General features: G+C 34.7%; 2 protein-coding genes across 3 annotated transcripts; one reads left to right on the top strand and one right to left on the bottom strand.

Annotated features, from left to right (window-relative positions):
- The first annotated feature begins 2,296 nt into the window (after nt 1-2,296).
- Nucleotides 2,297-4,321, top strand: LOC108485543 (pyruvate, phosphate dikinase regulatory protein 1, chloroplastic). The gene is made up of 3 exons (XM_017789394.2): nt 2,297-2,919; nt 3,094-3,733; nt 3,929-4,321. Exons 1-3 carry the CDS (start codon nt 2,494-2,496, stop codon nt 4,030-4,032), a joined length of 1,170 nt encoding a protein of 389 aa, XP_017644883.1. The 5' UTR covers nt 2,297-2,493; the 3' UTR covers nt 4,033-4,321.
- A 1,463-nt stretch (nt 4,322-5,784) lies between these two features.
- On the bottom strand, nt 5,785-8,127 carry LOC108485481 (uncharacterized). Of its 2 annotated transcripts, XM_053029504.1 has the most exons (6): nt 7,941-8,127; nt 7,755-7,787; nt 7,383-7,568; nt 7,137-7,245; nt 6,440-6,650; nt 5,785-6,338 (listed from the first exon to the last, which is right to left on the bottom strand). In XM_053029504.1, exons 2-6 carry the CDS (start codon nt 7,782-7,784, stop codon nt 6,257-6,259), a joined length of 618 nt encoding a protein of 205 aa, XP_052885464.1. In that variant the 5' UTR covers nt 7,785-7,787; nt 7,941-8,127; the 3' UTR covers nt 5,785-6,256. The 2 variants fall into 2 exon arrangements, with proteins under 2 accessions (XP_052885464.1, XP_017644819.1); XM_017789330.2 differs by having other exon boundaries at nt 7,755-8,125.
- Nucleotides 8,128-10,951: the final 2,824 nt, after the last annotated feature.

The raw sequence follows: 10,951 nt of genomic DNA on the forward strand, positions 1-10,951 counted from the left end.
ACAAGATGAGAGTCCTAAGGGATTTAAACTTTATACAATTTTATCCCTTAGGATTTACAATATTCACCATGGTAACTCTAGTTTTATTGGAGTGTTCCACTAGGCCCCTAAGACTTTAAGTAGATGGACTTCTCCATATGTTTCATGAATTGAGCTAATTCAAGTGGATCAAATGAACCCCATGAGACGTTTTGTGTGCATTTGTCATAAGTTTCGACCCGTGGCTTGTTGACCTGCCATTAATTATAATGGTAGTTTAAATACATTTCGGCACTTAACAAAACTTATTTTCTTAACATTTTATAATTAATTATTAAATTTCTAATATTAATAGCTTAGAATCTATATATTAATAAAATAAGTGTTTTGACACATTTTCTAATGTTTCGATGATTCGTAAGGCCAACATGGGTCTCAGGAGTGATTAATGGGCTAATTAAGTGTGTAGGATGCCAATTCAAGTCCAAGAATACAAGGAATAATCATCGGGCTGCAAGACAAGGGAGCCCAACAAAACAAAGAAGTTGTCAATGCTAAAAAGCATTTCATCTCGTGACGAGGAATTTCCCCTTGTCATGGCGACACGACGATCATCAGAAGGCATTCACGATAGCGATGTTGTGACGAGGAGTCATTTTACGTCAAGATGACTTGACAAAGGCAGGCCAAAATGAGCTAAATCCTAGGATGAAACTCTTGGGATATTTTCATATTTAGACCCTAGCAATCTAAGATTATATTGTATTAATTAGTATCTAAATGTATCTTGTGTTATGTGGGCACCAAATAGCTCGTAGCCTATATAAGTAACTTTAGGGTAATCAGGATTGGTAGACAGGACAGTGTAGACTTAGACAGATAGTTTTTACTATTCAGTTTTCTTTGTATTTTATTTTGATGTTCGCTTAGTTGGAACTTATCTGTTCCGATGTGAAGACAATTACGAGCGAAGATTGCTCTGGATCTGCGCTTCAATATATTTATCAATAAGCATTCTCTTCACTCTTCTATTTTATTCTTTTATTTATATTTCATTAATCTGATCAATTAACATTTGTATGAATATTAGAATAATTTCTTGTGCTTTATTCATATCTTGCATGATTTGATTATTAAATTGATTTATCTGTTAAGTGGTTATTTATCTAAAATTGGTTGTTTATTCAAGAGTACTTAGTATATTAGGGAGAGACGCCCCTGATAGAATATCTAGACAGGTGAGACCGAAAGGGTATCTTGTCGTTTATACCTTGTGCCAAACAGTGAGTTTGAGAGGGTATCCGTATGCCTAGGAAGAGACTAAAAGGGTGACTTAGGTAGTAATCCTTAGTGAAGATGAGACCGAAAAAGTATTTTTAACTAAGAGTGATAAATAACTCAATCGATGATAATTAATTATTTAATTAGATAAGCTAGAGGCTCGCATTGCCAACACTAGAAAATGGAAATTCCCTTAGGTTAATTTTAGATTAATTAATTTCATTAGTTTAATTAATCTTTTAATTTGGATTCACACTACTAATTTGTGACTTGATTAGATTAGTAATTATTTTCTATAGTTAATTTAATAATAAGTTTCTCCAATCTGCAATCTCTTGGGTACGATCCTCAGAATACTTATTGGTGTTCTATTGTAACGCTTACTATATTACATTTGACATGTACATTTGCAGATACCGCACTTAAATATTTATATTTTTATTTGCACATTTTTAACTTTAAACGTTCGCACATTTAGATGCGGTCTCCTATCACACTTGCATCCAATTATTATGTAATTAACCTCCACTAAGTGAATAAACTTGACACAAAACTTTAAAAAAAAATGAAAAGTAATATTTAATTAATATTTTAAGTGACATCAAAATGTTAACGTATTGTAGTTAGTTATCATGCTAGTCTCACACACTAGAGGCCCCCAGTTCAAACTCGGGCCCAGACATGTTTATTCTCTTTTGTGATTTCTTTTTGGTGGTCTCTCAGTATGGCATGCATAAACCGACATCAACACCTTCTCTCATGAATGTTACCATAAAAAAGGCATTATGTGATTGGATCCACTTCCCCATAGTTTGGAGGCTCTTTTATCCATTTTATTTTGTTTAAACTACATGCAATATTCTCTCAATCCTCCCATTAACTCATTTAAAGCCCTCACTGAAATTTTCATGCACCAAACAATGGGTTCAACTTCCTATTGAATTCGCTTTTATATCCAAGAATCCATATCCCTCCCATCATTTCCCAATAAAGTGAGATCCTTGTAATATGATGAAAGATGAGAATCAAATTGATGTTTTTATTTCAAATGGGAATAAATATCTTAGATTTTTAATATCCAATTCAGTCCAACTTAGTTGGTGGGTTCATATTTCATTAACCTATTGTTTGGATTTTGCTACCATTTTTTGGCCCGAGATCCTTCCACCTCATAATTTTCAGACAGGTAAATAAAATTAGATTACAAGAAAAGCAAATGAAGCAAAACTAAGAATGCTCGCTTGTCCTTGCTCCGCCTTCAACCTCCGGGCCACGGCCACCCCGGCCAATCCCGATATTTCCGACCCAGAACCCGAGCCCAAAGTTCGGAAACTAAAGGGTAGCCCACAGTTCAACAGATGGTACCGTGCACGAGCCTTAAGGTCGGGCCACAAGCTTGAACGACCGAGCCACGGGACTGGGGCGCTTGAGGTGAACCCCTCAGCTCAACGAATCAGTGAGACCTTGTCTTTGGAACCCACTTCAACGGCAAATGACAGCGATCGTGAGGTGGAGGTAACAGACTCGGGGAAGCCAATTTATATGGTATCTGATGGAACTGGATGGACGGCGGAGCATTCCGTTAACGCAGCGTTGGGGCAGTTCGAGCATTGTTTGGTGGATCGTGGTTGTCCCGTAAATACCCATCTCTTCTCTGGGGTATGTTTGTTTCATATTTCAGAACTTGTTTCAGTTACTAATTAATCCAAGTTTAGTTGTTATTCAAGTTGATGTATTTGTTGTAGTTAGTGATGAAACTAGAACTTGTAGTGTTTTAAGAACTGGGAAATCATTTAGATTGGTTGAATGACAATGATGATCTGCAATGTTCAGATTGATGATGTTGAGAGATTGATGGAGATTATAAAGCAGGCAGCCAAGGAAGGTGCATTGCTTGTATATACTTTAGCTGATCCTTCCATGGCAGAGTCCGCCAAGCAAGCTTGCAAATTGTGGGGTATACCATCGACGGATATATTGGGTCCAATTACAGAGGCTATTGCTGCTCATTTAGGTGTCTCACCTTCTGGTCTTCCCCGTGGAGCAGCTGGAAGAAACATCCCTCTCTCAGATGAATACTTTCGGCGGATTGAAGCTGTTGAATTTACAATCAAGCAGGATGATGGGGCTCTACCTCAAAACTTAAGCAAGGCTGACATTGTGCTCACAGGTGTTTCTCGTACTGGGAAGACGCCGTTATCAATTTATCTAGCACAGAAAGGATATAAAGTAGCCAATGTGCCTATTGTGAATGGAGTGGCTTTGCCAAAGGGACTTTTCGAAGTAGACCCTGAGAAGGTTTTTGGTTTGACTATTAATCCCTTGGTCTTGCAAACTATTAGGAAAGCAAGGGCTAAGAGTCTGGGTTTCGGTGACAATGCAAGGAGTAACTACTCGGAGATGGCTTATGTGAAAGAGGAGTTGGAGTTTGCTCGCAAGGTTTTTGCTCAAAATCCTACATGGCCAGTCATCGGTAAACATAATTAATTTACTTATTTTTGTTTAACTCTCCCAACTGCTTTGATTCCTTGACATGGAGATACTTAGAGATCATTATTAAGCTTAAGATGATAAAAAATATGGTAAATTTTGATATTAAGCAGTTAAAGATGTTTGACATATTCATCTGATGAACCTTGGGCTCACCTACTGGTCCTTATCCTTGCAGAAGTTACTGGTAAAGCAATTGAAGAAACTGCTGCTGTTATATTGAGGCTCTACCATGACCGTAAGCAAAAGTGTTCAATGCCACGAATATCAAAACGTTACTAATGAAGTAATGAGATGGAAAATTACTTTTTCTCCAGGTATGCTGGAGTAATAGGACTTTGCTGCCTTGTAACTACTGAGAAAGGAGGGGGGGTTTGATGAAATTAGTTACAATTTACATGTACAATGCCAGTGCTTTACTGGTTATGAACTATAATACTAACTACTATTCTATAATGATGCAATACAGCTATGTAGTTTACTTATGCAGTTTGTCCTACAACAAACTTTTCTTTCTGTCAATTTAACATATAAAGATTCTTAATAAAGTGGCAGCCATTATGTGTTACAAGTGGTTTTTATTATTGAAAATATATTCTAAAGGGGCTACTTCATTATCTTCCGAACCTGATATATTGATTGTTGAGGAAATTAGTACCAGAACGAGTGCAAGGTCTAGCTTGTCTTTAATCATTCGTTTATTATTTTGGTTTATTTGAGTCTGCATTTTCTCCCCACTGGGGGATATATAAAACTTGTATCTGGTTTTATCCAAGAAGCTTGAATCCGTATTTTCTAGGTGCTCTTGAATTCCTTACCTTAAGAGGTTTTCCATTTGTCAATGACTACAATGTTCTGAATCAGTTTGCTGAATGCCATTATGAAGTTTGTTTTAGTCCTATAGTTGAATTAGTGATTTTGTTGGGTTCTGTATCATGATACATTAAATTTCTTTATGCTTTCGCATTATTCATACAGTTGAAATGGACTGCTTCTGTTTTGATGAATAGAATAAAAGATTTTCGTTTTTGACACAGTGAAGAGCATTAGGTAAAAGGGATCTAGTCATAGTACCCACTACAGATGATCTTCGAAAATATTAGTTTGAGATTCCTAATAAAGTGAGGTAGTAACCTAGGGTAGCTGCATATGTCAGACATTTTCTCAGCTTAAAAGACCAGTGGAAAAGGATTAATATGCTGAGAGGCTCTCAATAGCTGTCATCCTTGATTTTAGAAGCAACGTGTATCTTTGTGGCTCTGTTAGCCAAGTAAACATGCGACTTGGGCACTCCTCACATTCACTGCCACCTCAGCACGTCATGGGTGGACTATGACAATTATGCCTATGACATTTGGAAGCAGTTCATTTTTTTCCAAGGAAAGACTGTATTCTGGGATCAGATGTGGCTTTATGGAACTGAAACATTTCAACATGTCTGAAGCAGCTTTTCTCAATGGTGAAAATTTTAGCTCTTTGCATGCTCTCATGGTCATAGTGTACATACATATTGCCTATTATTCTGCTTTATTTGCTGCCGGCAGCATGATGCATTTGCTTTTTTGCTCATTTTCACTAACATGGTTTCACAAAAGCACAATGATTACTTGAACCATAACGGAACCCAAGCATTAATGTATCAGTATGAGGAATGATTCAATCTTTCCCACTTCAACTGAACCATCAGTGAGAGCGCTCGGCCTACTTGACAGTTGTGGGAACAAGCCTACGTGCCTTTGGAAAAGAATTCCCCCCTCCCCCCCCCCCCCCCAAAAACAAAATAGGTAGCCCTTCTTTATTCCCCAAAGCCCAGACTTTGGTCCAAAAAAGGTAAGAAACTAGGAGTGCGCATGCTGATATGCAAATATACATTTATGTATATATTTTAGTGCCTGTAAATCTCAGGGTCATAGCTACCATCATCTTCCCTCTGCTCAATCACATGAAAGCCACAAAGAACAAGCACTTGAAGTTGGACTGTCAGAAAAAAGAAATAAAAAAATAAAAAATAAGAGAGGTATGGGCGAAGGAAAATTAAAAGAAGGGGAGCAAAGGTAACTTTTCCGATCCTCCATGTCAACTTGTCTTATTTGAAGATAAACAAGAAAGCACAAAAAGTAGGATACCATGTTTTGTTTCATCTCTTACATACATACATACATATTTATGTAAATTTAAAAGGAAAGATTCCTTCTCTTTGTCTTAGTGGAGTAAGGCCTTGTCTTCATCTCCAAAATTTCTTTAAAGAAGCTCTGTTAATGGAAGATAGATTAGCTCTTGTCATCCCATGGTCCACTTTGTCTTCTTTTCCTAAACTTTCTTTTTGCTCTTCACTTCCTGGATAGTTCTCATCAAAAGAAGGCCCTTTTTTTTTTTTTTTTAAAAGATGGCCTATCATCAACCACTTGCATCCATTTCTGTTTGTCAAGCATTGAACTCCCATGTGTGTGTTATACTGCAACATATTTTAATCAGCAATATGTTGGAGAGTTATCTTTTCCAGCTACTAATCTAAGCCAGTCTCATCTCCATTCATTTTGCTTATCGACAAGGTGAAATATATCAGCAAAATCGTGCCCATGCTTGACCTGTCGAAGAACGGAAAATTTCACTTCAATATATCAAATCAATTTGTTGAAGAGTTCATGTAATTTGCAGGTGAAAATACCATAATAGCTTGGAAGCTTACAATGTGGCAAACAACATGAGAATCCTCTTGGGATCAAGCAACCATGGTGGAGGATACCGCCTGAAACTATTCCTCCTCAAACTAAATCTGCTTTCGGTTGCAGCAGCGATATTGCCGGTTGTAATGGTGATCTGATGATGAACTTGTTGGTTGGTGGCAGGATCGGTGGCCCCGGCAACCACCGTCCTCGGCTTTTCTGGCATGGAAGACCCTACCAGAGCAATTGCAGTTTCAATAATTCCAAAGTAATGTGAACTAACAGGCATACATGCAGAAGATTGCATCCAAGAGAAAAGAGCCACCAACAAAAAGGACATTCTCTCAAGAATCTGTACTTGCACCAAACTAATAAACACACAGAAGTGCTCAGGTTCATGCATTGAGCTCTTGTGAGTTAAATGACAAAGGCTTTTCCATAGGTGCCCCGTTGTTAACAAGTTAAATTCAAGCAAGGCATGTAATGCCAGCACATGGTGAAGGACCAAGAATCTTAGTATTAAAGTAATTGATAATATATAGAACCGTACAATTGTGGAGCTATTACTGGCTACTAAACCCCGGAGGTGAGGTTGGTCCAGGTTGGTGATGAGCTAAACTATTTCCATCTTTTTCAAGGAAATTTCTTACGAGTTAAAAATAAAAAATAATAATAATAATAATAGTAACCCAGCAATTGGTAAATTGAGAGTGCTTGTACCTCTGGGTGAAGAGGTGGAAACTAAAGAATCCATATCATTAGAATTGGTATGATTGGGAATAATAGTCTTCTTGTCGCCTCGTTGAGACCCTTTTCGTGAAAGGCTTCTCTGCAAAAATTTTTTTTTAAATCAAACAAAAGATGACTTTTTTTTTGATACATGAATGAAACTGGTTTTTTTAAAAAGCTATAAACACGTGTGATTCAAAAAATACAGCATGTTCAGAAAAGAAGAAGAAGACTTACTGTGATTCTTGAATTTGGATTGACTTCTTTATTGAATCCTCCATGAGAGAAGCTTTCCATGTTAATGACAAAGCTATCGGATTGATCAGTTGTGTATTGAAATCCATTAGTATGATCCAAAACTGATATCTTTTGAGTGGAGGTCTTCTCTTCTGACACAAGATCCTCGCAGCAAGATGATAAATCCTATAAGGAATCCGACCAAACACAGTCAGAGGAATACAAAAAAAAAAACAGAACAGCGGTTAACTTGAAATGATGATAATAAAAAAAACTAAAGGATAGGTATTAGATGATGAAAGAAATCAATCAAACAGTTGATTACAAGGAAAATGAAATTAAAAAAGAAAAACCTAAATATAGTATACTTACCAACTTTGGGTTTTCCGTCATGTCCATCATTTTCTCGGGAAAGTGAGGGAAAGATTAGTTAAAAAAAAAAGCAATAAAGGAAGAAACAGAGATACAGTCTCGTTTAGAAGGAAAAAAAAGAAAGTTCAACAAGAAAAAACTAATCTAAAAATCAAAGAAATCTCGTGAATTACAAATAACACTTACTGAAAAAAAAACACCATTAAAAAGAAAGAGAAGAGGAGAAAGGCAAGTACTTTCTTTGTTAAATGGATTGGTGAAATGAACAGACTTTATAACAACGTTGGATAGTTCCTTGAAGTTGGCAAGAGGTATCTGTTGTTTTCATTTTTTATTTTTTTTTTATATGAGAGAAGAGAAAAAGACAGGGTTGAAATACCTCTGAAAAAAAAAAAGCTCTTACATCATTATTTTATTAATAAAAGTACAATAATTTATTTAAATAAAGTAATGCAATTTTGAAATTTTATTATTTTAGAATAAAAAACAAGACAAAGAATTTAGAATTAAAGACTTTGTTTGCTTTTTATATAATTTTGCAATGAAAACTGGAAATATTTTTATTTATAGCAATCTCACCTCAGGTAAAATATTTTTTGTAGTTGAAATAGCAATGTCATGGCATTTGTGAAGAAAGTTTCAGTTTTACTCAACAAAAGGAATTTCAGATATTAAACATATTTAAATCTAGTAAATAGTTAAATCATCTTCAATTTAATAATTATTTACTGAACTTTTCTTTTTTAAATTAATGTTTGAATTTGACAATTATTTTCACATTAGAGCTTCCTAATTTAAAAGAATTACAAAATTTAGGATTAACTTGAAAAATAAAAGTTTATCCCAGCATGAAAGCAATTGGCAAGTTAAGCACCAAAGAGTGTTTTGAGTTTGGTTCTAATCCATTACTTCTTCTTCCATTTATATTCAATGCATTCTTCATATTTTCACACTTTTATTTTTAAGTTTAGTTAAAATATTAAAATATAATTATTTAACATTTATTTTTGTTTAATTTAATTTAATTATTAATTAAAAATTGTTTTATTTAAATATAATAAGAAAAATTATTTATCAATATATGAGATATTATTATTGTTTTAGGCTTTTAATTTTTATGGTTATAAATCATTATACTTTTAGTAATTTTTTGGCAGATAATTATATGTATTATTATATCATATATGATGACATTTATATCTACTATTGATTTTCCATTATTTAACAATCATAAAAATTACGTTTTAAAAAAAAGAAGCAATCATACAATTTTGGGCATATAAATTAATTGTTGTATCCAAATCAAATTTTGTTTTGCATTAACTTTTATACATTTTTATATCATTTTAATTTTCTATCTAAATATATATTATGTATTGAAAATAATTTAAAATAATAAGAACGAATTAAAAAAATAACATTTTCATAATTGATCAACTGATTTCAACCGATAAAATCAATCAAATATGTTCAATTTGAAGAAAAAAATTCAAATTCTAAATTCACTTTAAAAATCTAAAACATTTTATATTAATAAAAATAAACAAATATAAACGATACGATACATTATCACCCTAATTAGAGGGAGATGACTTGTTAAAAATTAATATTTAATTCAGGAAAAAACATATATATATTTTGAGGGAAAATATTTGGTACACTGTCATCATCAGGATTCCATAAGTAAAATTTAAAGGTTGACAAGTGTAGATGTCAATTTTTAAAGTTGTTTATGGAATAAAAAACATACTGTTAGTATACCAAATAGTCACCTTTTTTTCATAAATAAAATAGGGTAGTTTTTTCGTCTGCTAGGGTTTTTTAGCACGCCATTTTTTTTTCTTTCGTTTGTTGAGGTCAAGTTGGCATATTCTAAGGTTGGACTATTTGGAAAAAGTGAGGGTTTTCACAAGCAACCGATCGTTGATAAAGGCAAATACTGCAAATCTAAATCTGGAGGATGAAGAAGAGGAATCGATCCCATGTGAAAGAGATCCGAACAAAGAAGATGATGAATATAGGCTCTGTTTAGTTGGAAAAGCACTAACGGATTGTGTAATTCACTTTCCTTCTCTCAAAAGAACGTTGGTTGATCTATGTCATCCATTGGGGGAGTAATAATTTTAGATCTAGGAGAGAAACAATAAATTTTCTGATTCTTCTACGAAGTGGATATAAAGAGGGTGTTGGATGGCATGTCGTGGTCGTTCATCAGACATCTAATAGTTTTTCATTGTTTGGTTAAAGGAAAAGACCCAAAGTAAATTTATTTAAATTATACTTACTTCTGGATTCAATTCCATAATTTGTCGTTTGGGGTAATATAAAAGGGATTAGCAAGGAAGTTGGGGGATTTTATTATGAAATTCATACAATATGATGCTACGCTGATTTCAAGAGGGGAACGAAGGTATATGTGATTCAGGACAAGAATTGATGTAAGACTAGCCTTGAAAAGAAAGAAAAAATGGGCATTGGGGAAAGGACGAAAGGGATATGCGTACTTTCAATATGAGTGACTATCCTTGTTATGTGTCCTATGCAGAAAACTAGGTCATGAAGAAGGATTATGTTTGATAAGGAAGACAAATAGGATTCAAGAAGTAAAATTTGGATGGGACTTATCACTAAGAGTGTCGTCAAGGAATGAGATGCTCGTCGGAAGTAAATGGCTAAGGGAGGCGGTGTCGAGCAGACTTCAAATGGGTAATAGTTTCATTGGAATAGAGATAGATATTTGGAGCAAATGGGGAATAGAAAGAGATGAATCTGCCCAAGGCGAATGGTCAATGGGTCAACGGGAAGCAATAATGGAGAATAAACCAATTGAACATTGTGAAGGAAAGAAAAAACAAAGAACAAGGAACGAACATTCAGTCGAGGACGATAATTCAGATGCATTGATTAATTTACTGAAAGATCGATTGTCACCGGTAAACATGCCAACCGGGCACAATGAAAATCTTAAGTTGGAACGTTCGTAGATTGGGGCATCCACAGGCGGTTAATTGCGTCCAGGATAAGGTAAGGCATGTACTTAAATGAAAAAAGAATGGAAAAAGTTCGTCCAACATATGGTTTTACCAATGGAATAGATGTGGGAACACATAGGTCCAAAGAGGGATTGTCCATTGGTTAGAAAAGAGAGTATATGGTGCAGTTGAGAAGCTTCTTAACCAATCATATCGATGTGAAAG

This window comes from Gossypium arboreum, chromosome 6 (assembly GCF_025698485.1).
Source record: "Gossypium arboreum isolate Shixiya-1 chromosome 6, ASM2569848v2, whole genome shotgun sequence".
NCBI classification, from domain to species: Eukaryota; Viridiplantae; Streptophyta; class Magnoliopsida; order Malvales; family Malvaceae; genus Gossypium; species Gossypium arboreum.

Coding starts and splice junctions, on each gene's coding strand:
- LOC108485543 (XM_017789394.2), top strand. CDS start 2,494: ATGCTCGCTTGTCCTTGCTCCGCCTTCAACCTCCGGGCCACGGCCACC. Junction 2,920..3,093: donor ATACCCATCTCTTCTCTGGG/GTATGTTTGTTT, acceptor TGCAATGTTCAG/ATTGATGATGTTGAGAGATT. Junction 3,734..3,928: donor TCCTACATGGCCAGTCATCG/GTAAACATAATT, acceptor TTATCCTTGCAG/AAGTTACTGGTAAAGCAATT.
- LOC108485481 (XM_053029504.1), bottom strand. CDS start 7,784: ATGATGGACATGACGGAAAACCCAAAGTTG. Junction 7,246..7,382: donor ATCCAAATTCAAGAATCACA/GTAAGTCTTCTT, acceptor AAATTTTTGCAG/AGAAGCCTTTCACGAAAAGG. Junction 6,651..7,136: donor TTCCACCTCTTCACCCAGAG/GTACAAGCACTC, acceptor TTGCTCTGGTAG/GGTCTTCCATGCCAGAAAAG.